Source organism: Brachycentrus maculatus, unplaced genomic scaffold (assembly GCF_059751285.1).
Source record: "Brachycentrus maculatus isolate JH-2025_06_01 unplaced genomic scaffold, ASM5975128v1 h1tg000194l, whole genome shotgun sequence".
NCBI classification, from domain to species: Eukaryota; Metazoa; Arthropoda; class Insecta; order Trichoptera; family Brachycentridae; genus Brachycentrus; species Brachycentrus maculatus.
In genome coordinates this window covers 209,218-236,865 of record NW_028280945.1, presented here as the reverse complement: position 1 = coordinate 236,865, position 27,648 = coordinate 209,218, and the positions used below count along the sequence as shown (strand labels likewise).

The window sequence follows — 27,648 nt, the reverse complement described above, 5'->3', positions numbered from 1 at the left end:
ATAAAATAAACAATGTGTTGCTTTGTAATTAAAGAAACGACAATAAAAGTTTATTCTTAATTAATCTTTACAACAATTTTTATATCTATATGATTCTGACAGTTAATAATATTATCGGAAGTCTTTTGTTTTCTACTGAGCGACGCATGCGACATCTGGTGGTAGAAATGTTTTATGTAGGTACTAATTGTAGGTACTTAATAAAATGTATAGGTAGGTACCTAGTTATTTTATTACATATATATATATACATATATATATAAAATACAGTCACGTGTATTATGCATTAATAATATTATAAACTAGGTACATAACGAAATATCAGAAAGTTACGCAAAGTTATATTTGAAGTCTCAGAAGATATTGGAAATAATTAGGAAATATATTGTAAGCAACAACTCGTAAATAATTTATTTTCTACAAAATAATTAAGCATTTATGTACAACTTCTTTATCTATGTTAAGATAACAATAAAAAATAACTGCAAAGTGGAGTCAATCCCAGATTCTTGAACGAAGATTTGGATACACTCAAAATATGTAATCAAATTCCACCTAACGTCGTACAGAACGTTTAACATGAATGAAGATATCAATAAATCAGGTATTTTTTTCTAGTTTCTGAGGGAAGGGACGAATACAGGAAGCAGGTACGCGTAACAACAATAAAAAGGTTATAGGAACTGTATTGAAAATAAGAGCGATCCTTACTGCGTGTATTATGTGGTCGCTGCAGCGAGCTGGGCGCTCAGCTCATGGTTAGGTAGAATTCGACAATACCCAAGAATAAAACGGGGAATAAGAAAAAAAAACCTTTCGTTGGGCCTGTTAGGCCGGCAACAATAGCGTGTTGGTTTAGGAGCTGCTTTTTTATTCGAAGGATGAGCGAAAAAATCATTTCATTGAAATGTGAGAGTGAATAATTTAAAGGGCTTTTATATGATCATGAAGAGACGGATATACTTATGTAGTTATGTGTGCAAAATAATAGGATCAGAAAACCTATTACAGATTGAAGTAGATATTATTCGTCCGACTTCGTAGTGTATTTTTTGTGAGGTCAAGGGATCTCGCATCCCTTATGTCACTGCTACCATATTAGGTATATTGTGACCTCCCTCTGCTCACTCCCAAGACCTACGTGTGTCACGTAACTCACGACCTGTCTTGGTGGTAAGAGTTCACCTTCTCGGAGTCCAGTAGTGTAATGATCAGCACGCTCGGCTATCGTAGTAGAGGTCCCGGGTACGATTCCCATTAGCTGTAAGGCAGCTTGTGCACACACGGAATTTTACCATCCGGCAGTCCGGTTTTGAAAAATGAGAGCGACTACGACAGTTTAGCGTGATCGAATTTACGCGCAACGTGTTCACGCACCAATCCGAAGAAAGATGGACAAAAAAAACACAAGCCAATCCAAGCCAATCAACCGTTTTATATGCTGACGTGCCAGACGGTAATTCCGTGTAATTCCGTGTAGTGCACAAACGCCCTAACGGTGTTTGAAAATGATGCGGGATGCATCGAAACACGTGTCATAATAGATTTTAAGAAATAGTGGTATTTACTAATAATAACTTCAATTAAAAATGAATAGATTTTCCCACAAAATGACTGCCGAATCATTTCATGAAAATCTTTCTATTATTGGTAAATATTTTTATGGTATATGTATAAATATAAAAAAGGGGCGAACCATAGTATTCCAGAGATAAATAAAGGTTTTCTACATTTAAGTATGTAGGGAAAGATATGTGCTTGTCACGAGTTGAAAATAAAAAAAAATAGTGATCACTGGAAATGTTGACGAATGGCCAGCATGTGGTCAAAGTCCACTAAAATGGATAGACCAATGATCAAATCCGAGGCCTGACCGAAGCCTTGCTTTATACCATTGCCCGGGGATCAGAGAAGGCTCAGAAATGAGCAAAACGAGTAGAGAAAGAGATAATTTTAGTAGTGAGATTTAAAAAAAATGACCACTAAACTTTCTCATCACCAATTTAGTTATTAACCTTGGCGATTCAATTGAAACGTTTTTTTTTCAGTATCTAATCTTATCAGAGATACGTATCGCATATGTAAAGACTGCACGCACACGTAAGGCAATAATTTATCTGTAGTTCCGCGATTTTGGGTCGTTTTTTTAACCAGCCAAGTTGTTGCGATATTATCACTGCCTAAACCAAACATGGCGATGCAAAGTCGGATTTAGTTATGCACACAATTGCTCAGTGACAAGTACGGAATGTGGAATATGTGTGACACATGCAAGTTAGGACATTACATATTTGTATGTATAATAATAATTAGGAAATTATTGTTGCAAAAATTAACATTACACATTTCACACATCTCAATTTTTTTTTAAATGCGCTCCCTCAGACGGATGTGTGGAAAATCATTGTATGACAGAATTAAAAACGACGATATAAGAAAGGAATGTAAGGCTGAACGAGGAATAATTGAAAAGATTAGGAAGAGTTCTTTGCGGTGGTATGGACATGTGGAGCGAATGGATAGCGAGAGAATGACTAAGAAAATATATGTGGCGAATGTGAGAGGGAAAACAGAACGTGGACGACCGAAAAAGACTTGGCACGATCAGATCAATCAGAACCTTAAATCTGGCGGTGTCAAAAGTCTGCGTAATCGGAGGGCATGTATGACTAGATGTATGGATGTGAAGGAGGCGAGGAGTGTATGTCAGGACAGAAGAGTGTGGCATTCCATCCTCTCTGCCTACCCCTGCGGGGAATCGGCGTGATGGTAGTAGTAATAGTAGTAGTCAATTTTATTTAGATGAAGGAGAATATGGGAAGTCTGGGCATTTACAGGGCTAACAACCGTCATAGGCTTGGTTAAGTGATCATTTTACACACGTGTGACATTCACCAATTCTGCCCATGATGACAACCACACTACTCTTTTTTTGGAACTCTTAGATAAACTGGTCAAACTCTATCTTCATATATGTTAAGATGACGAAAATGTAAAAAATAACTCCTATACGGAGATAATCCAGATTTGTAAACAAGTATTTGGACACACTCAAAGTGTTGTAAACTAAAATTAAGTATATACATAAAAACAACATTTTGAGTGTGTCCATATACTTAGCATTTAGTAATACAAATCTGTAGAATCCATTTTTTTTTATCTTACTATAGATACCTTTCAAAGGAGATCCATGGCGGTTGCCTGGTCCACAATATGTTCAAGTTTTCTACGTCTTATGTGCCCATACCATCGCGATTGGTTTTCCTCTTTTTTACTAGGTATTGATCGTATGAATTTAAATTGTGCCTTTATTTTTTACACAGCTGAAGATTTCCGAAATTGTCATTATCATATACCATATATGAATATAGACAAAAACGATGTCAAAAATACTTACGGAGAGATTTTGGAACAGGTAGATGATTTCGTGTATTTGGGTAGTATGTTTTCTAAGGATGGAAAGATTGATAAAGACATAGAAAGGAGAGTGAATGCTGGGAACAAAGTGAATGGTGCACTGAAATCAGTTATAGCAAATAAAAACCTATCAGCGGAAGCTAAACTGGCAGTGCACAACGGAGTCCTGGTTCCAACTCTAATGTATGGAAGTGAAACATGGAGTTGGCAAAAGAAGGATGAAAGTAGACTGAATGCAGTCGAAATGCGATCTCTAAGAAGAATGTGCGGCAAAACGATGTATGATAGATGTACGAATAGTGAAATAAGGAAGGAATGCAAAGCTGAGATAAGCATTATCGATAACATTAAGAAAGGTGTGTTGAGATGGTTTGGACATGTAGAACGAATGAGTGAGGAAAGAACGGTAAAACAAATTTATGAGGCGAATGTTAGCGGGAAAAGAAGCAGAGGATGACCGAGAAAAACATGGTACGATCAGGTATGCCAAATACTTGAAAGTGGTCAGGTTAGGAGTCGTAACAATCGGCGGGTAGGTATGTATGAGGAGATGCATGAACGTGGAAGAGGCGAAGAATGTTTGCAAAGACAGAGTGGTGTGGCGTTCTATTTTCTCTGCCTACCCCTGCAGGGAAGCGGCGTGATGGTTAGTTAGTTATGATGTCAAAATATTTACGTAATTTGTATACCACGCAAATTTATAATATTTTGAGTCAATTGATACAAGACATTTTCTATACTGAAAACATTGAAGAAAAAAAACTAAACATTTACAACACAATACCAGAATAAATTAAAAACAGTTGAATGTTTTATATTTACATTATAACATTTATTAGAATGGTGCCATAAGGTGCCATTGGGGTTACTCAGTAAGAAATGTTATAAACGCGTAATGTATGCAGAATATTTGAACGTTTATACTTTTGTGCTACCGTAAAGATGACAGGTGCCATCGTATACATTGTCTGAATGCAAAATTAAGAATCTTATCAGGGCTGGTATTATAATGGAACGATAAGACATAGGAGTAATTTAAATGTATCTACATAGTGTAGATACATTTAAATGACTCCTTTTCAAAAAATACAAAATTCATTGTTTTTAGGTAATTTTGACTTGATGACAAAAAAGGCGTTAAAAATAAGCTGGAGAATTGTTAATTTAAGTTTTACTTGGTAAATACCATGATCTCTTAAAATCTATTGTGACACGTGTTTCGACGCATTCCGCATCATTTTCAAACACCGAAACACTCTAAGAAATAGTAGTATTCACCAAGTAAATCTAAAATTAAAAATGGAAAGAAAATACCACAAAGTGATTGCCGAATGGTTCTATTTGGTAGCTGTTTTTAAACTGTTTTTCAAAGTACAATACATTGCAATGTATTGTACTTTTTAATTGTTGTTTCATACTTTAACCTGTCTGGGTGTGAGTTTCTCCGGACAAAACTGTATCTGAGGAGTGAATTTGTTTTTGTGTTTTTTTTTTACTTTTAAATTTTTGTATTTTAGTCGATGCTATAAGCAACATGTTTTCTTGAATAAACAAAGATATTTACCCCAGTAAACATGATTTATATCAAAATTATCGAAATACCGATAAATCATGTTTTTAACATGTTTTGATATAAATCGTGTCATAAATCATATTTTGTATCGGCCGTACATGTACGTCCAAACTCCTTTGAGAAAAGTTTGGTATGGCCGTACATGTACGGCCATACTCCCGGACAGGTTAAAGTGATACTTTGGATTCACGTTTGAATTCGATTTGTATATTTGTGTAACCTCGTTATATAAATAAAATACAAATAAGTATACATTTATATATTTACAATAACGGGATACGTGGCGTTGTTGGCGTAGGCTTCAGTGGGAAACTAGTTTCGCAGGATCGATTCCTGGGAGTATAAGTACAAAACATAAATTAATAGTAATGATGTGCCTACATTCTCGCCGCTACGGGGATAGAACGCAAACACAGAATTCAACCAATGGCCGACCATATTTTTTTAAAGAATGTATACTGGATTTTTGGTTTTTGTTTTTTAGAATATATAAGAAAAAATCATATAGGTATCAGAAGTGAGTGCTGTCTATTTTCTTTATTTTCCATTTAACCAGTCTGAGCCACAGAAACGCGTGGCCGGATACAGCTTGTATAAATATAAAAGAAATAACGCAAGATACTGGCTAACTATTGAATATCTCGTCAGGTAGTGAACGGATCAGTTTACAGGTTTCATTATTGTAAGCGAATGGGCTCACTCAGAAGCCATTGGTGTCATTTCTGATATCCGGTGTCAACCAGTCAAATCGTTAGGTGAATTCGTGGAGAACTGTGTACCAGAGATATTAGCGCAAATCAATAAATAAGGATATTAAACTGTCAATAAGCGTGTAGTTGAATACGAGAATACAGAGAACTGCGTAGCAGAGATTTTTTTTTATGCATTTAATATATTTACATTTTTATTTATAACATAATACATTTGAATCATTTATACATATGGAAAACTTTTATATTTCGATTCGCTGTGCCTCTCCATAAAAGAGTCTGTGCTCTTGTGCTTGGAAAGGGACTTACACTCGTGGTTTAATGTTATATAATAAAAGATATAATAGTTTTTTATATATATATTTTTTTTAAGATTTAAATGTATAGAGCTTTAATTTTTTTCTTAAGGATTTTTATATCATCTATTTTTTTTATTTTTTTAGGGAGTTTATTGAAATGTTTGATTGCCAAATATTTGAAGTTTTGCTGAAATTGCTTGGAGTTGCATTTTGGAGTAGAAAAATCGTTTGAGAATCTCGATGATAATTTTTTTGTTAAATTTAAATAGTTGTCACCCTTTAGTATTTGAAAAACTGCGGTTTTTTTTATAAATGGATTCTATATTTGGGACTTGAAATTTTTTAAATAATAATTTTGTTGGAAATATGTTTTTTTTTCAAGATAACTTTAATAATAATAAATAATAAAATTGGATAACTTATATAGCGCCATTTTCGTAAAAAAATACCTCAAGGGCGCTTCACGGTGAATGAATTGGGGAAAATATTATGGTTAAAATGATTTAGCAAACAAATGTGTTTTTAGTCTTTTTCTAAAGATCATCTCACTCTCACTATTTCTAACCATTGGTGGAAGAGCATTCCACGCCGTCGGTCCTGCAACAGCAAAGGCACGCTCGCCAAATTTAGTGCGTTGGTTGCGAGCTGGTAAGATAACTTTGCCCATTGCATATGTTGTAGCCGATCGAAGCGTGAGACGTCTATCAACCAATTCATCTGGAATACACAGCTCCTTAAGATACTCTGGAGCCATATTGTGTATTGATTTATACATGAGTAGGCAGAGTTTATACTCAACCCTTTCGGGAAAGCGTAACCAGTGGAGTTTGTGAAGTAGTGGGGTGATGTGACTGAATTTAGAAATTCCAAAAATTAGTCTCGCTGCTGCGTTTAACACTGATTGCAGTCGAGTCATTTTATTGTTTGGTAGACCCGTGTATATACCGTTACAATAATCTACTCTCGATATTACAAACGCATTTATTAATTGACGGGCAGCATCAACTGGCAGATTCTTGCGAATGCTTTTAATTTGCCTTAGCTGATAAAAACTTGTACTTGTTGTTTTGCTAATTTGAGTCTCAATTTGAGTCTTAATTATGGTTTTCTGTACTATTTTCACTGAGTTCAGTATGTTGTTGTATGAGCCTCCCCATGCAATAATGCCATACTGTAGTAGTGAGTGTACGATAGCATAGTAAACTCTTTTTAGGTTGTCGATGGTTAGTATGTTTCGGATTCTAATGCACAAGAGATATTAGCACAAATCAATTAATGAAGGATATCGAACACTCAGAAAGCAATTGAATTTATAGTGTACCAGAGATATCGTTCACTCCTTTCAACAACGTCATATATCAAAAATCGTCAATTTTCAGATGTGCATGTTTTCGGAATGCCTAGAAAATGTACTATATCCCAGCAAAAGCGGCATATTTTTAACTTAATATCTACCCACTACAGGGCAGAAAGTGTTGTTTTTGCATTTTGAAGAAAAGGTATTGTTTAATTTTTTTTTTTAATATACTTCATATTTTTCAAATGGAGAAAAAACCTTCAGGTTTTACCTAAAAAGATCTGTTGCGCAGTAAAAAGTTCAATAAGTGGCTTGTTATTTATTTTTTAATACATTTCATTATATTTTAAAACTTTAAAAACGTTCTCCTGAGAAATCAAGTTTTTTGATTTATGACGTTCTTGAAAGGAGTGAGCGATATGGGATACAGACTGACGGTAATTTAACAAAAAATATTACACAATGACCAAGCATAAACCGAAAAGCATTGCAGTAAAACGTCCTGAAATCCTTGAGGATTTAGTATGCTAATTGAAATGGGTACCTATATTTTTTCTTACACACAAAGTAACTTATCCTCGACAGCTGCTCTGAACACAATGATCCTTACTGCGCAAGATACAGGGCAGGATATAGTGAAAAATATAAGAAAAAAAAACCTTTAAATATCGTCATTGATTTTAAGTTAAATGAAAGTGATACTTTGGCTATTTTGTTAAATAAAGTCCTCTACTTTTTGTGTAGTATATTTACTGATGTATGTTTACGTATGTTTACTAAATTAAAAAATATATATATATTTAATGTTTAAATTTAAGGTATCCCCTTTTTAAACCTATAAAGTTATTCATAAATTTGGCGTTGAATTTACAGAACTCCATTTTAATTTATATATTAAGTATTAAAATCAAACATTTTAAAAAATGTGACAATTATTTCGCCTTGTTATGACATTTTCAAATTAATGTTTGAAAATGCCATAAAAGGCGAAACGATTATAGACTTATGTACAATACGAGATTTAGAATTCTGTACAATACGAGATTTAGCAGTATGTAGAATAAGAGATTTAGAATTATGTAGAATACGAGATTTAGAAGTACTTATGTAGATTACGAGATTCAGAATTATGTAGAATACGAGATTTAGAAGTACTTCTGTAGATTACGAGATTCAGAATTATGTAGAATACGAGATTTACCAAACAGCGCCGTAACTACCGAAGTCGAGTGCAAGAGTTTTGCGATGCCCTACCCTTTGAAACAAAATACTCCTCAGAAAACCACACTTTCTCAGATATATGAAACCAGAAACCTCAGTAAATTTCACAGTCGTCGTCGAATTTTTACTCCTTTCAGATTTCCAAGAAATTTCAGGTTCTGTAATTTTTTTTTGGCTCCGCGAGACAAGAATTCACTCTGCATTGTTCTCTAATTTCAAGGTTCAGGACTTTAAAATTCTTCACGGAAGTTCATGATTTTTCAGAAGATGAAAATATCAATAAATATCTTCAATTAAAAGTAAGTATTCAATTAAGTCTGGACAGATTTCGAGCAAAACAAGTGATCATTATTCAAACATCTAGTCGTCTTTAGTAGTCGCTTTTATTTAAAAAAAACCGGACTGCCGGACGGTAAAATTCCGTGTAGTGCACAAGCGCTCTTTGGGTAAATAATCCAGTGTCTGATAGAATTAAAAAATGATAAAATGGTGTTTGAATGTGGGTATTTTGCTTTGATGAGCATTGGCCGACTGTACCGCGCTAATTGATATAATTATCGATACATTGGCACGGCTTAGCAATTTCACTAAGAAATATGAGCGTGACTTATTAAAATTATTAATAATAAACGCAAAATTGGGTCGAAGGAATGTGTCATGCAAAGCCGATTAAAACGCATTGGATAAGATGGCGATTAAATGAAGTTGATGTAGTTTGTACCATCGATTAAAGTCCACGGCATTGTGTAAAATTAGCGAGATTCATATTGTACGAGTATCTTGCCATTTACTGCCTACAATATCTTGATAATTATTTACATAACCTTTTTATTCAATGGGTTTTCATCTTTAGTGTAAGTTTAATTTAAAACACTCTCCTTATCATCTATTGTTCACTTTGTTTAATACCACTTTTATAAACACTTATTCGTGACTACCGGTTTCGGAAAATTATTCCATTATCAGGTCATTAAAATAAAATTATTCCGATTTCATATTTGAATGAAAATAAAATTTTGAAAGAGAGAAATAAGACAAATGAATTACCACAAAGTTATCAATTCTTTAATATACAAAAATTTGTTTATTTATTCAATTCATCTTAAGAGTAAGTTTATTTTATTCAATTCAACTATAGTTTTTTCCGTGTTTACAGTTTTGGTGGCAAGTTTTTTATTCATAGTCAGTCAATATTTCGAATGATAATTCGATTATAAGACAGTCGATCAATTGCAATGATCAGTAATGTATTCGAATAACCATCTCGATTATTGGTATTATCTCAATGCTAATGACACCAAGGTAGCGCTGAACCAAAAAAGTATAGGAAATGCATTATTCTTAGGATTAAGGATGTAATTTTGTATCTTTGAAATATGCAATTAGCCTAATCTGCTCTGGTAAGCGTCATTAGTGGGTCATTATGAAAATATTTTGTTAAGTAGCAATAATATAATATGTTATAAAATAATCAAATATGTACTGTTAAACGACTACTGCTACTCTTCGTCTTGTATAACATATTGTATATCCAATATCTGGTGATGTCAAAAGTCTGCATAATCGGCATGTATCGGAAAGAAGATTGTGGCATTCCATCCTCTCTGCCTACCCCTGCGGGGAAACGTTTTAGAGTAGGTCATTGTTTCAATAAAACTTAATCAAAATGAAATTTTAAAATATTCGGTTTTAAAAATAAATAAATAAAGGATGCACCCCTGTCACCTTCGCTAGCAGAGTCAAGAGTCCTTGCTCCTGTGTGCATGTGCCTGTATCCAATATCTCCTATTCAGCGAGGATTCGAATGTGTAAAAAGGAAGTGGCCGTTTGTGCCGCGTCCTTGTCACATCCCCGGCCTTGGTCCACCACACTTCCGAAGTGCCACACGCTAGAGACGGTGGACAATGGACAGGAATAATGGCCGACTTCCTTCTAGATAATGGTGGCTACTCTTGTCTTTTACGAGTAGCGTCCGCCATTACAATTTAAATCTAATCTCCTTCACTCAATGGCAATACTGGATGCGTTACGACGCCGTCTTACCTTTTTGCGCTAGTGTTATTTACGACATTTCGATTAGTCCCAGTGCACTTATTTTTATTTTTAAACTTCATGTACAGAAAAGAAAATAAGTACATTGGCGGGCTTATTGCTAAAACGCAATATACTCCAATCAATCAAAAAAAGACTAGTTATATTGGTCAAAACGTTTGATACCATATATCGCTCACTCCTTTCAAGAACGTCATAAATCAAAAATCGTCAATTTTCAGTTGTGCATGTTTTCGAAATGCTCAGAAAATTTACTTTATCCCAGCAAAAGAGCATATTTTTAATTTAATATTTACCAGCTACAGGGCAGAAAATGTTTTTTTGCATTTTGAAGAAAAGGTATTGTTTAATTATTTTGTTGAATATATTGAATATTTTTCAAATGGAGAAAAAACATTCAGGTTTTACCTAAAAAGATCTGTTGCACAGGAAAAAGTTCAATAAGTGGCTTGATGTTTATTTTTAATACATTGTGTTATATTTTTAAACATTAAAAACGTTCTCCTGAAAAATCAAGTTTTTTTATTTATGACGTTCTTGAAAGGAGTGAGCGATATCATATAGCTGTTCAGAGGGTAGATAGTACTTGAACATTTAAAAACATAAATTACAGAATGATGATAATAAGAAACGCAAGGAAAAGGGAGTTTAGGGAAGGATGTAGAGGGAAAAACTAAGGGAGGTTTGATGAACAGTTAGGATTCTAATGATAGATAGTAATGTCTCAGACGTTTCTTAAAAGTTATTAGAGAAGGTGCATTTTTTACAAGGAGAGGTAATTCATTCCATAGTCTGGCCGCTTGAACAGAGAAGGAATTGCTGAAGAATGATGTGTTATGGCGAGGAATGGAAAGTGTTCTTTCTTCTTGATATCTAAAAATTAAGCGAAGTTTACAAATTATGATAGCTATATGCCTTTTTGGAGGCTAATCTTATGACAACGAGACGAAGCCAGGTACAGTGGCGAGCTTCTGGGTCAGACTTTTGTAATTTTGATACAAAGAAGACGAAAATACCCTGATACACGTGTTATAATATATGTTTTTCATAGATCACGCACGTTTTTTAAGGGATGAAAAGATCGATAAAGATATTGAAAGGAGAGAGAATGCTATGAACAAAGTGAATATAGTAATTGGAAATAGAACCAATGGAAGAGGAAAAAATTAGTTATGATCAAGTAGTTGAAATACTTGATAGTGTTAGGTCAGGAGTCGGAATAATCGGCGGGTATGTATGAGACAATGCATGAATGTGGAAGAGAGAGTTTGCAAAGAGAGTGGTTCTATTTTCTCTGCCTACCCGAGAAACAGCGTGATGGTTAGTTAGTTTTTTTAAGCGTTATATTTGAGGGTAAATTTGTATTAGCAAAAGGTTAAATGTGATGAAAAAATATACATGAAGAAAAGAGTGTTATTTTTATGACTTTTCACCTTTTTATTTGTCTGGACATGCAAAATCAAGAAAAACCGCTAGTTTCCAATGCGCTAGCTTCGGTTTCTTTGCATAGACGAGCCCAATTGATAACCGTTACTTTTTCATATAACCGATTGGATGGTATTCATTATCTTTTTTCGATTTAAAACTGTTATATTCTATCTTCTCATATTTCTGGATCTAAAAATACGCAATACACAACCAAATTTGTGCTTCGATTAACACGTTCTGTGCGTCGAACACGGCTCCCGTGTCCTTACTAATATCGCAGCAACGCATTGACGGGAGTCGTGTTGAAAAAAGATAAGGATTCGTAACCGGTTTTACGAATGTGCGTTTTGTAAACAAGAAGGAATACTCTTATTTATGATGTGTAAATAGAGAGAAGAATTTGATTTTGGACACAATTATGGGTTATCAAATATTTATGACGTTATTTTACGTATTTTTACGCATTGAACGTGGTAAAAATGATTATTGAAAACAATAATTAAGCGGGGAAACAACCAAAAAAGACTTGGCACGATCAGATCAATCAGAAAGTAAAATCTGGCAGTGTCAAAAGTCTACGTAATCGGAGGGCATGTACGACTAGATGTGTGGATGTGAAGGAGGCGAGGAGTGTATGTCAGGACAGAAGAGTGTGGCGTTCCATCCTTTCTGCCTACCCCTGAGGGGAAACGGCGTGATAGTACTAGTAGTAGTAGTATAATTATGTTAACCCATAAAGTGATCGAACCCAGTACCTGGACTACGGAGGCCGGCGTAGGTACTTTGGCTAGTACAATTTGTAATATGTATTACAAATTTTATGTATGTAATTTTATTATGCGGTTTTGTCATAACATATGTTGCAATTAAGAAAATATAAATATATAATAGTTTCATTCAGATAATAATAGCTAGTAAAATTTCATGAAACTCATTTTGAGGTTAGGTAGTACTTATTAAACTACAGGGATGGTAAAAACCTTCAGTACTTTTTTGTGGAAATACCGACCGTTTTTACATCTGCAATGCATCATATTGATTACAATCCGAGATGCAAAAATCTGTAGGACAGGACTTATTACTTGATCAAGTTATTCCAGCGTCATTTGGGTGCAGATAGAGGCCAGTCGATAATTATGCGAATATATAATAACTTTTAAGGCCGAGATCTCGAACGTTCAAATTAGAACGCGCTCGGTCGCGCTAGGGGCTAGACGTATCTGCACTAAAACAATATAATATATACTTTTTTTTTAGAATAAGTATATATTGAAAAAAATATTAATGCATATTTTTAACACCTTAGCTTTCAATAATTCTTTTCTTTTCAAAACTGTACATTCATTTCTAAGAAAAACTAATTTTATCAATACAAAAACGATATTCTAAGAAAAAAATCACTTAAGTCAAATGCTAACTGGGTTTAAAGAAAATTAAGTTCCGATTTATCGTATATTGGACCTTAATTAATGAGGTAGGATGAAGAATTTATGTGGAAAAGGGGCAAGTTTTATTATTTCAAACATATGATATTAAGATATGTTCAAAACATACGAAATAATACCGATATTAGGGGACAGGATCCACTACAGTCCATACATATTTAGCTCATAACATAATAAGGTATAAAATCAGTTGCAGCTATTTCTCCGCCGAGGTGCCCATACCAGGTACGGACAAATCCACAAAGGAACATTTTTGCCCTATATGGTGCGGGCTAAGGGTTAAAAACAAGTCCAATTAACTAACAGGACCGACATTAAAAAGTGATTGAGATATTCAGATCACCCAGTAGATGTCTAGACAAGATTTTAATTTTATCCCCCTTTTTCACAGATGCTGGATTTTGTTCCAGTAAAAAGTTGTTTATCAAGATTTTTATTGAATTCTCAACATAGATAACGAAGTCACTGAGAAGAGTATTAGAAAGTGACCACTTTAACCAGCCAACAACAGGTGATTCGCCCAGTAAATACCCAGACATCCATATTATCACCTTAATAACTTATTCGTATATATGATAGATATCATAAAAATGCTTTAATCGACCTATTATTGTTTGATACTAGCTGTATTTGGCCACCTCCGCATTAAATCCACCTTCGTAGTGTAATTATTAGCGCGTTTAGCTAACGTGCTGGAGGTCCCGGGTTCTTATCGGGAATATTAGTAAATTTACACTCTGATATTTATTAAAATTACCCTGGACTAGTCCCTGAAGCACAGGAGTGATCACCTTGCCTTCATGTAAGTAACGAACAAGATAACGGTGCGTCAATACGATGCACCATTGGTTGCGGATAAGGGTTAGAAGAAGAATAAATGTAAAGAAGAAGAAGAGTAGATGTAAAAGTCCCGTGGTTAGTGTCGCGGACTCTTAAGTCAGAGTTTCTCGGTTCGAACCCACTCTACCACAATTTGATACCTATTTCTAATTATGGGCCGCTTAGGCTCACAGAAATAGTATGAAATAGAAATATTTGTGTAAATAATAAAAACACAAATATTTATCTTTAAAAAAAAAAAAAATATATATATATATATATATATATATATATATATATATATATATATATATATTTTATATATATATATATATATTATATATATATATATATATATATATATATATATATATATATATATATATATATATATATATATATATATATATATATATATATATATATATATATATATATATATATATATATATAATATGGCCATAAATAAAGATGGCCAAATTTTAAGTTACTTGCAAAATCCGTCAGATCCATATTTTTTTTACCATAAAACATCGTTTTCTTAAAAAATAGTGACGAATTTTCTAAAAAAAACTGGATAATTCTCAATTTCATAATATTTCATTTAATGGTGGACAAACTTTTTAAACATAAATGTTACTCAGAGAATTTTGCATTTTTTGTAAAATCGACTTATATGGATTTGGCTGATTTTGAAACTAAGCGTCACATATTTTTGGCACCGCATTCCTGGGGCTCAGTCTGAGAAAATAAAAATTAAGAAAAAACAGGGCGCACATATCTAATCTGTTGAATTTTACAATCCTTATGAAAATATTAAAACATCTATGAAACAACAATGCATTACGTAAAATTATGTATTTATGAAGAAAATAGCATTAGATGAATTTGCTTGTATTACTTCTTAATTATATATTGTGGGTTTATAACGGTTCTTAAGATTTTTAATGAGTATACATTTAGAATGTTTTGGTGTCAAGAACATCAACTTAATAAGTACTAAAGTAAATTAGCAAGATGACACGCGATTTTTTTTAAATAATAGACGTTTTGGTGAAGCTAAGATGCCGTTATTTATGGGTAGTCTTAGAAACGCAGTCATGTTTTAATTTTATTTATTTATTCTTTTAAGGCCCTACTCGTTACGAGTGATTTTATGCAGGTATGTTATTAAACATGAAATAATTTAAAGGTTTCTAGGTATACATTACATCGACCCATTACGTCGAAAGGATGGTGGATGAAAAAGGTTGTTTTTTTATAAACCTTGATCCCTCAAATATTAGGAGCAGGTGTGCGTTTTTATTATACACACGTTATCACTCCTTAGTCAAAAGAAGACTTTCGACATACATATCTGCGAGTATATAAATAAAAATGAAAATGTTCGTTTGTTGAAATTTTTATATCTCCTAAAGTTATCCAGAGATTACTTTGAAATTTTGTCAATGCCTTTATATGATACACATACACCCGAGAAAGGTGTTTTTAACTGTGCAGGCAAAGAATTTTTTTACCGCAATGGCAGCGCCATCTGTTGAATTTAAAAGAAAGAGAGGGAAAAAAAGAGAAAAAAAACACAATACTAAATATTGATTATGGCGGACAGGGTGCTTATTGGCATGATACTCCTCTTCACTTCGCATTTTCAATGTTTTCGAACGCATTGTTGTATCATGGATCTTATATATTTTCACTGCATCACAAGCATTGTGAAATTGAACATAGAAGAAATGTGTTCTTTTTTTTTTTAATTTATTTTTCATTAAACCAGACTGAGCCACAGAAACCCGTGGCTGGGTATATCTAATCAGAAATAAAGGTTATTTCTAAATACTGAAAGATGGACTCTGTTTTAATAACAAAAAAACGTTAAAACGTAGTGTTAAACAGTGAACCCCCCTAAAACGTTGAGACAGGTATTGCTTTATCGGAGGGAACATAAAAGGGGGTCAATGTTTTCAAATTGTATTTTAATTTTATATGACTCATTTCAGTCATTTTCGCTGGTTTAGATACAAAAATACAATTTGAAACATTAACCCCTTGTCCGCCTCCGTAGTGTAATGGTCAGCGCGCTCGGCTACCGTTCTGGAGGTCCCGGGTTCGATTCCCAAGGGGGGTAAATAAATATAAGTGATTTTTTCACTATCATATTTATTCAATATTACCCTGGACTGGTACCTGAAGCGGAGGGCTGATCACCTTTCCTTCATGTGTAAACGATCAAGATAACACTGCGTTTATATGACGCAGTGCCCTATGCACCATTGGGGTGCAGATAAGGGTTTTATTATTATTATTATAACCCCTTATAACACTCGATAACGCGGTAGGTACATATCTCAACGTTCTAGGGGGTAACCAGTATTTGAAATTCGTTTCACTATATTTGAGATTACGCTAACGTTATAGGATCCGAAAATAGATACCGATATCGATAGATATGGTATTATACGTCAGGAATAACTGGAATGATAACCTTTTTAGTGTAAACAGAACTGACTTTCATAGTACTGTCAGTTACGTAAAAATATTATAAGAGATAAAAAATTAAATATTCACGTTAATGTATATTTAACAATAGCCATATTAAAATAATTATCAGGATGAAATTGATCAAACGCAACATTTAATTATATACCTAGTACCTATGTACAGTGGCGTGCGCAGATAATTAGAGTAGGCAGTAGAGGTAGGTAGTAAGGTAAACTAGGTACTACTTACTAGGGTACGCAGTAGAGGAAGGTAGTAGGGTAAGCTGGTACTACTTAGTAAGGTAGGGTAGGTACTGGTTGCGTTTTTATATGTCACGCGGGTAAATTAGGACAGGCACTGCTTTTCTGCCTATATGGAAAGCACGCCCCTGCATATGTATAATCAATTAGATGTTTTTAAAGGTGTCTCAATTTGATATGAAATATGAATTATTCTTCCCTTTTTTATGAAAAAAATTAAGTCTGAGTATCCCAGGGCTTACGACCTGGCATTTGGCTGGCCTAAACGATCCAGTGACCGATATAATAAATGATAATAATATTGTCAATTAGATTATATTGAACCGATTTGATTTATTTTAAAGTTTTGAATGCGCAGAAGATAAAATCTTGACAGTTATTGGCAATGGGCAGATACTGTATCGTTTACCCTGCTTACTCTTTTCCAAAGCCTTATCATTTTTTTATCCTACAGATTAATGACATTATTTTCTCAACGTGAAAACACAATAGAAAATTAATATAACCTCACTATGAAAACGTGGATGGCGTAATATTATTTGATAATACATAGATATTTTTTTATAATAAAATACCAGATAAATCAATTAAAGAAAGTGAGTTATTACACCAATGACTAATAACGATCATTCCGATGTAATTAGATAAGAATTGAATTTTTTAAGAAACAATATTATATAAATATTATATTACAGATCTACTTATGGTACATAGAAAGATATAAAATCGACACAGAACACTTTAAACCCGTTTAAAGTAAATGAAGAAATACTTCTAAATGCTTTTTTAAAACAAAATAGGGAATCATAGATACAGCAAACTAAAAAATCCAGATAACATATCGCAGTCGTACAGGAGAGAGTGACCAACTAACAAACGTAAAATGTTCAGGAGGGTCATTTAAGTCAGTTTTGCTTCGCAAGAAAATAAACATCAATGCAGTCAGTCATTTTCAAGTCAATATATTATACTTCCAAGTTTAAATTCCTTTGGGATTTTTTCAGGACAATTTTAAGCTAGTAAGATATCAAATAGTCAATGATCACGTTTTTGTAAAAAATGCACTTGGTCACTTTCTCCTGTATGACTATGATATTTGATCCATACATGAATGGCACTCCTAAATTAACTAAATAAATTCATTTGTTCGTATTTACATACATACGAAGTATTTTATTTGAAATAGAATTTAAAGAAGCATTTTGTTGTTTTTTAGAAGAAGAAAAAAGCATTCTGCTTTGATTATTTCCAAAATTATTAATTTTTATTCCGTACAAATGAATACATTTATCAAAATATTTAAATTTTCTACCAACATTTCTTGGTAAACTAAATGAACTGAACTATGTACATAGCTTTTCCTATTTTATTTTACGAGCGATCGGATTTCGTCGACCAGTCTGACGATGTCTGTAACGACGAACCCAGTCGCTTGTATAATAAATTAAGGCTCAGTATTCGATACTTCGCAACTTAATTTTCTCTAAACTCAGGTAACATTTTACGTAATTGATTTTTTACTAAAACGCCGTTTTTGTATTGAAAAAATAAGTTTTTCTTCTAAATAATTATATAGTTTTGAAAAGAAAGAAGTTAAACAAATATAAAAATATTTTTTTCTTTATATATGTATTCTAAAAAACGAAAAAATATCCAATATATGTACACTCTTTAAAAAATCGGGCGAGGAAAGACGTGTTACCTCTTCGGCGGTTGGCTGGCGAATGAGGTCTGTCTTTGCGAATATCCCCTTAAGTGGAAAAGTTACATAATTGGTGTTTTACTTCTTTTATCAACAAATCATTGTGCATTCCCTTTTTCGCTTGAATTTCTGTGAATGGTTTTAAGGAAAAAAAATCATTCTTGGTAATGCTTATCATTAAGAAGAATTTATTACCGACGAAATAGCTTACATGATCAGCCACTTGACCCATTTTTTCTTATCATTTATCATTTGAACCCTTACATTTTTCACCCCAGTCGAATTCAGTTTGTAAAAACGTCAAATTGAAGTCACATTTTTGCATCCGCGCAAGTACTTCAATGGATTTTTCTCATGATGTGTTATTATTGGCTAATAAATAAATATGAAAAATCGCAAGACTATCTATCGGTACGATTCTTATTGAAATCCGTAGATAAATAAGGGAGATATGAAGGTTTTAACTTTAGATATTTGAATAAAACGAAAAACGGACACCGCTATATGTCATCAAATTTTACGCCATCGAGTGTGTTATGGGGCGTATCCCTTTATGTATCTGCTTTATAGAGTAAACATAGAGTAAAAAGACTGTAATAGTAGTAGTGTGGATTCGTTTCTGTGACGTCATTCGTTGCCAACTTACGAAAACAACGTTTTTACGAAGGCGAATTTTGCAACAAAAAAATTATGAATGAAAATATTGATTATATCGGATGTTATAAAAACAAACCGAGTCTAATACAATCCTTTATAGGTTGAGTATGTCAAATTAGATATTCGTCTGAAAATGATCCAATAACGGTATATGTGTGTCCGATGAATAAAACCTGATGATGTTTTCAAGCAGTTATAAGTTTATACCTAACTGTTTGGTTTTCGTGAGCAAACTGCATCCGTTTTTATCGTAAGCAATCTTCAAAACATTGTCAAAAGTAGGTATCATAAAAAAAAATTAACCGTTAAACCGTTCACGGTTACTTCACGAAATAAATGCGCTGCTCACTACCAGTCAGATTTTGTATAAATTATAAATAAAAACACTTGTTTTTTTTTAACACTTAAGTAATACATTGTTAATAGTTTTGGAAACTACAGATGCTTCCATCTACGGGTTTGAATATAAACTAGATAATAAAATTAGGATAAATAATTATCTGCACTGTTAAGAGGTGGATGGTATAATGACCGAGGGAATGATGAAAGCATCTGTAGCTTCCGAAACTAACCGTAGCAGTATAATACTAAAGTGGTAAAAAATAACTAATGTTTTATTTTTAATTTAATAATGTCGTATCATCACAAAGTGAATCCCGAAACAATAAATAACATATTTTGTGTGTTGAAATGCTTTTATTGTTGTCGCAGATACTTTTTGGATATTATAGACACTTACTAGATAATGTACGTAAGAATTTTAGTTTTAGTTTCTCATTCATTTTTCATTGAGAATTGTTACAGACGAGAAAATAGTTTTATTATTAAATATATGTTCTTACCTCGTAACTCCAAGTGCAAGGAACGCCCGCATACTTCTTCACACATCGTCCTAGTTCAACGTCCTCGTGGGTCGTGTACAGGTTTTTGAGACAGTCCTTGATGTGCGGGGCGATCTTCCTCAGGGTTTCGCTGCTCATTATGACGCCGGGTCCCCCCATGCAAAAGTTCTCGTCGTACTCCAGGGAAAGGGAGCCGAACTCTTCCGTGTTCCCTCGACCCGCCTGCCCGATGAACTGGGCCCTTCTGCTGTCCACGGATCTCAGCAGCACCTCCAACTTGTCCGGCCGGATGTAGACGTCGTCGTCCGCGCGCAGAAACCACTCGAACTTGTCTATGTAGTTGTCGTGCATGTAGAGCAGCATCATGAACGACTTTTTCTGCGGCGGGTAACTATCGTCTACTCCTTTCAGGGAAACCAACGGCAGATTCCTGCTTCGGGAGACCTCGGAACTGAAGAAGGCCAGGTGCCCGGGTAGCTCTCTGCCCCATGTTTTGTAGACCGCGTTAGCTCTGGTCTTCAAGTATTTCTCCGCCGTCATGACTCCGACAAATAGTAGGCCCCGTTTAGAGCTGTGCACAGTCCCGTCTTCTTCGAGGCCTATTATTTTAAACGGATCCGCTTCCGCGGGATCGTTGGCTCTATCGATAGCGCTGATTTTTCTTCCGTACTTGGAGCAGTTGATGCCGCTGTCGAGTTCTCTCGCGCCGATGGGCACGTTCCTCAAGTAGAGCCGGAACAGGCAGCCGATCAGGACGCCCAGGAGAATCCCGGACACGAGATGGAAGCTCCGTTTTCTCCTGGCCATTTTGTAGTTGTCGTTGACCCTGGTGGGGCAGTACGTGTTGTCATGAATGGCTATGAACTGTATACTGTCTCCTCCCCTGTTGCGGCTGTCGAAGTATTTGATCCGCTTGTTGCGGATGACCATGCTGCGGTGCTGCCGTGCTGTCAGATGCGCTCCCAGGACGAAGCGGCGGATTCCGGTTCTATGAGCCTCCTCCCGGCAGCGCCTGTTGATCTCCACGTGCTCCGGCGAGACTGGAACTGCATTTTGCAGACGTCGGCTTCGCTTTATAAAAATTACCTCCGAATTCCCCGCATCGTCGAATGTGACTAAAATCTATATTTCGATATTGCCAACGGAATTGCCGCCACAATAAAATAAGTTCGGATTAATAAACTGGATATTGTATATACATACTCAAAAGTAGTATTAAAAGAAAAATCGTGCCACTTTTAAATACATTTCAATGCTGAGAATATATACATGAAACACTAGATTCCTCATAATTTAAACTAAATATTTATTTTATTACATTCTTCGTGGTATGCACATGCATTGTAAAACACGTATGCGGTCTCAAATCGCGGGATTTATATAATTCCGCTAATTTCGAGTTACCATCAATTAAAAAAAACAATGGAAATCGAAGAACTGAATGCTATAACAGGGATCACATACAACTTGGCATAATGTTTCAATGTCGAGTAATTATGCCGGATTAAAAATTGGCACACATTCTTACAACACGGGAATAATTATAACTTTCAACTAGAGGTAAGTAACATATTAATTTTCCGTAAATAACAATAATTTACACGAATGTTATGTCACTAATTTCTTGTAACTTTACAAAACTGTTTAATTACATCGCCTTGACATTGTAAAAACGTGGAAATATACTAAATAGAAACACCCTACCCCGGCAACGGCAAAAACCATACTAAATATTAAAACGCGACAGAGTTCTATATTCATCTCAAGTAGTATGAAATCTTAAATGTTCGCCTATTCAGGCGCGACCGACGACATACTGCTCACATTTTGTCTCTTTCTTATCTCGTTTCCGTTCAACCGGCATAGAAAGGGATAGCGTAATTATCGCCCGTTTGAAAGTAACCCGCGATAGCATGAAAACGGGCAACACCGTTATACCGATTCACCCAATCGCGTTAGAATAAAGTTTTTGAATTAGCGCGGGAGTGTAGGTAATTGAAAAAGTGTCAATATTATTTTTAATAATGTCCGAATCAAGTTACGGATTTCTTATTGACGTGTGTGACATTTAGTTAAAAGAAAAAGGAAGGAATATGAATAACATGGATCACTGGGAACACAACTGGGAAGAACTAGAAGCCTACAATGATAGCAAGTACGTTGATGTATATTATTAAAATCTAAATTTATAATCCATTAAAATATTTCAATAATAATGTGAACGGAATTTTCTTATCCTATTCGAATCGATTTTCGTTTGAAAAAATATTTTATTTCGATCAAATATATTCGAAAAAAGTACTTTCTGAAACTAATTTTGTAATAAAAGCTACAATAAATACTTTTTTATTTAATAAGATTCAATTTTAACATTTTAAGTGGGTAATTCAAACGAATCCTTCACATTTTTTTCGTTTATTGTCAAGTTGAATAACGATTGAATTTTTTTATCGCTCCTAGGCATAAAAAAAAGTATGAATGAAATAAATTACTTAAATAATTATCTTGATTTTCTACAAAAGTATTATTTATATACATCATCTATTTCGCGGAAATAGTACCTACATGACTTTTGAGTATTACTAGTTGAATAGATATAATAGGTACCTCACCGGATATAAGAAAAACCAAAACTCGTTTCGGTTATGAAGATTACAAATTAATAGTTTAATTTAATGTTCTTTATGTTGGTTCTAGAAAAAATATTACTTCTAAGTTATACACAGTAATCCCAAGTAAAATTGGAATAATTATAGCTATCTAGCTATATATGTATGTAGTTTTTTTTTTAATATTTGGAACAATTTTTCTTTCCACCTGCCCTAGAATCGAACATGGATCTATATTGACGAGAATAAAATTTTAAAAAAATTTCATTATTTAAAAAAATATGTTTTGTAGAAGCCGAAAAAACAGTTATTTTATTTTTATCACTATTAAAAGTTGTGCATGTTTTCGGAATGCCCAGAAAATGTACTATATCCCAGCAAAAGCAGAATATTTTTAACTAAATATTTACCCGCTACAGGGCAGAAAGTGTTGTTTTTGCATCTTTAAGAAAAGGTATTGTATAATAATTTATTTAAATATACTAAATATTTTTCAAATGGAGAAAAAATATTCAGGTTTTACCTAAAAAGATCTGTTGCACAGTAAAAAGTTCAATAAGTGGCTTGATATTTAATTTTAATACATTTTGTTATATTTTTAAACTCTAAAAACGATCTGAAAAATCATGTTTTTTATATATGACGTTGTTGAAAGGAGTGAGCGATATATGTATTGATTAAACGTCAAAAAGCTACTGAAAAATTCCGTTTTATTTGTATATTCAGATTTAGTAAAAAATGTAGTGCTATTGATTTCATTTTGAAGTATTTGTAATGTAAAACGCCTACTTCAATAGAAGATGATGATGTCAGTTGTCACATTCAACATCAATTTGTGAATCGTCGGTTAATGAGACACTCAGCTCCGATATGTTTTTCTTATTTAATTTAATGGAAAATTGCAATGAAATGCGAAAATCGATAAAAGTAATTTATTTGTATAAATACTTATTTCAGTAAAAATGCTTTAGAAAACTAAGAAGATGCTTTAGAAGCTATGTTTTATAAAACTTACATACTGAAGAACAAGCGAGATTTTTTTCATACGTAATAATCATGACTATTCAATGAGGAAAAAATATATTTAAGTGCATGGAACGTTTCTCGTTAATATTTCTTTCCGAGAATCCATATTGAATACCAAGAATGAAAAAAAAAACGCATAACAATATTGTTGATTTAATCTGTTATTAATTATAAACTGTTAATTGGCCATTCTTTTAATTCCGATAATTTACGTTTTATTTGGCATTTCCAACTAAAAAAAAATTAAAAAAAAATAAGAAAGGTGTGTTCTAAAAAATATTTAAACAAAAATAAGAAAGATCGTTTGGACACGTGGAACGTATGAGTGAGGAAAGCACGTTAAATTATGAGGTGAATGTAGTTGGAAAAAGAAGCAGAGGAAGACCGAGGAAAACTTGGCACAATCAGGTTTGTCAAATACTTGAAAGCGGCCGGGTCAGGAGTCAAAATAATCGGCGGGTATGTATGAGAAGATGCATGAATATGGAAGAGGCGAATAATGTTTGCAAAGACAGGGTGCTATGGCGTTCTATTCTCTCTGCCTACCCCTGCGGAGAAGCGCCGTGATGGCTGGTAAGTTAGTAAAAAAAAAATAGTTTTTTTTATCTATACTTACCACTGATAGATGTATTTATGTATTAATTTTAAATCAAACACAGATTTTTTGAGTCTACTAAGTTGTATTTTATTAACAAAAACTCATAAAAAATTTATGTTGTGACAATTGTTTCGCCTTGTTAGGGCATCATCAAACATTCGTTTTTGTTAATAAAGTACAACTTAGTGGACTCAAAAAATCTGTGTTTGATTTAAAATTAATACATAAATTAAAATAAAGTTCTACAAATTAAACGCCAAATCAATAAATAAATAGATGTATTTCTTTATTAATTTTTGATTAAAATATATTGTATTCAAGAAATTATATAAAATATAAAATAAGGCGGTAAAATGCGTGTGAACTCTTGAAATTAGTGGTTACTTATAACATGGTTTTTTACTGAATTTAATGATTTTTTTTAAAATGTGAAATACAAATGACTGACACGGTTTTAAAAGGAGAATTGCATTGATCCTGGTTCATGTGTATTATTTATTGATGCCATATTGTAACCTTGCTTCGCGTCTTTCTCTTCCATTAGCGGCAATATGACGTCATTGAAGAAGTTTGGATTTATTTGCACGTAGACGTACATATTATGTCAGGACCGTATAGAGGAATACCGGGTTTAATATGGTCTACATCAAAAAGTTTTTTTTTAATTCTTTGTATTTCATAAAAAATCATATACGTCAATAATTCATCGTGTTGTTTTACAAAATTCGTTTATCAAAAAACGACGTTGTACTAAATTTACTATACATTGGATCATTGCATATATCACGTTAAACGCCATGGACCCCCATAGACGTTAACGAATAGAGCCGCCAATAAGTTAGCAATGTTACCAATATTAAAATAACTCCATCGTTTCTGTGACGTCATTCATTGCCAACTTACGAAAATAACGTATTTTCGACGTCGAATTTTCCAAAAGAAAATGATGAATGAAAATATTAATTATATCGGCTGTTATTAACACAAAACGAGTCTAATACAATCCTTTATAGGTTGAGTATGTTAAATTAGATATTCCTCCCGTCTGACAAAGATCCATTGATTTTTTTTTTAAACATCGTTTTTGCATTGAAAAAAGGAGTTTTTCTTTGAAATATTTTTTTACTATTGAATGGAAAAGAGTTATTGAAAGGCAAGGAGTTAAAAAAATATTTTTCCGTATATTTAAAAAAAAAAATAATAATAAAATTCCACTATAAATTCCTTAAAATAATCGAGCGTAAACAGACGTGACCCCTCCGGTGGTCTCCAGTGTAATGAATTCTGGGTTAGCGAATATCCCCTTAATGACGTCATGAATCTTTCGTTGTGCATAAAATGACTCTACGGTGATTTTTGTAAAAAAACTAATATTAGGTTACATTTTTTGGGAATGGTTGATGTTTTCTGACTGATTTTGTGAAATTAACCACTTTTACCAAGAAAAAATAAAAACAGTTTTACAAAACTAAATACCATTCTGTCCATAATGTTTGATCACGTTTGTGTACTGTTTTTTTTAATAGCGTTTTTTCATTCAAATACAAGAAACTAATAGAAATTGATTTGTATGTGTTAAAAAATTAAACACTCTTTGGATCCTCAACTTTTTTGATCAAGCGCCTCCTTAGAGCTAGCTATAACTTATTTAGCTCTTTACTTTGAGTATGTGGATAAGCAAATGATCATATGTATGAATCGGATGTTTGTGAATGATCGATTATCTTATCGATTGACCATTGGACCAGATTATGATAGCGAATAAATTTATGACTAAAAGATGGTAGCCGCCCGAACTTTTTTGCCACACTAACTACATTTTTTTTCCTTCATAAATAGTGTCAACATGATTTCTCACTAGCTGCTCAGGGCCCTTCTGACTCCTTAGGTCTCATTTGCCCATTGAAAATAAATAATTTATTATTTAATTTGGGGTTTAATTTGTTTAACACCATTTTAATTTATGTATCAAATGTCAAATCAAACTCAGATTATTTTAGTTTACTAAGTTGTATTTTATCGTTAAAAAATACATAAAACGCAATATTGATTTTAATGTGTTTTTTTAACAATGAAATACAACTTAGTTGACTCAAAAATCTGTGTTGATTTAACGTTTAATACATAAAACAAATACTTTCCCTAATTCTCCACAATGTCCGCTTCGGCACCCATGGCCCTTTATCGTCTACCGCAATATCTATTTTATATCTAGGAAGCATGTTCTTAAGGGATAGAAAAGTGAATAATATTGAGAAAAAGATGAATGCAGGGAAAATAATAAATGTACTTTGAATATAGTGATTGTAAATAAAAAATGTGCATGGAAGCTAAACTGGCAGTACCGACATTGATGTATGGAAGAGAAACGTGGAATTGGAAAAATAAGGATTGACATAGAGTGAACGCTGTTGAAATGCGTTCATTAAAAAAAATGTGTGGATAATTTTTTATGGGAGAATTATAAATGAAGATATTAGAAAGGAATATTAGGCTGAATTCGGGATCATTTAAAAGATTAAGATAAGTTCTAAGGTGTTTTGGACATATGGAGAGAATGACTAAGAAAGTATATTTGGCAAATGTGAACGGGAGAACAGAACGAGGACGGTCCAAAAAAAGGTACGGCCAGATCAATCAGAACCTAAAATTTGATTGTGTCAAACGGCTTCGTAATCGGAGGGCATGACTAAATGCATGGATGTAAAGAAAGCTAGGAATATATGTTAGGACTAACAAGTGTGGCGTTCCATCCTCTTTATCTATCCCTGCTGCAGGGAAATGGCGTGATGGTCATCGTAGTGTATAAGGGGCTGCCACTGCCCCTCTTCATCTCTTTAAAACTTCTAGTGCCTCCTAGGCTAAGGGGTAGTATCACATACTTTTGAGAACCACTGCCTTATACAAATATTTTACTTGAAGCCTTAGGTATAAGCCGTCATTTTAAATACACACATAATTTTCACATGGGCACGCAGTACTTATTTTTACTAGTCATTTTATGAGAAAAAACATTACGAAATATTCCCTTCACGCAGCATCAGCATTTATGATGACCAAACCATCTCAACATACTTTTCTTAATTTAATCAATAATGTGTATACCAGCTTTGCATTTCTTCATTTCACCACTCGAATATCTACCACGCATCGTTTTACCGCACATTCGTCTGAGAGATCACATTTAGTCTACTTTCATCCTTCTTTTGCCAACT

At 33.4% G+C, this 27,648-nt stretch overlaps 1 protein-coding gene across 1 annotated transcript in view; it reads right to left on the bottom strand.

Annotated features, from left to right (window-relative positions):
* Chsy (Chondroitin sulfate synthase) overlaps nucleotides 1–21,928 on the bottom strand; it is a 61,871-nt gene extending 39,943 nt beyond the window's left edge. The window contains exon 1 of the mRNA XM_088262947.1: nucleotides 20,201–21,928. Coding sequence (XP_088119073.1) covers nucleotides 20,201–21,130 — 930 coding nt within the window. The 5' untranslated portion in view covers nucleotides 21,131–21,928. The remainder of the gene's footprint in view (nucleotides 1–20,200) is intronic.
* Nucleotides 21,929–27,648: the final 5,720 nt, after the last annotated feature.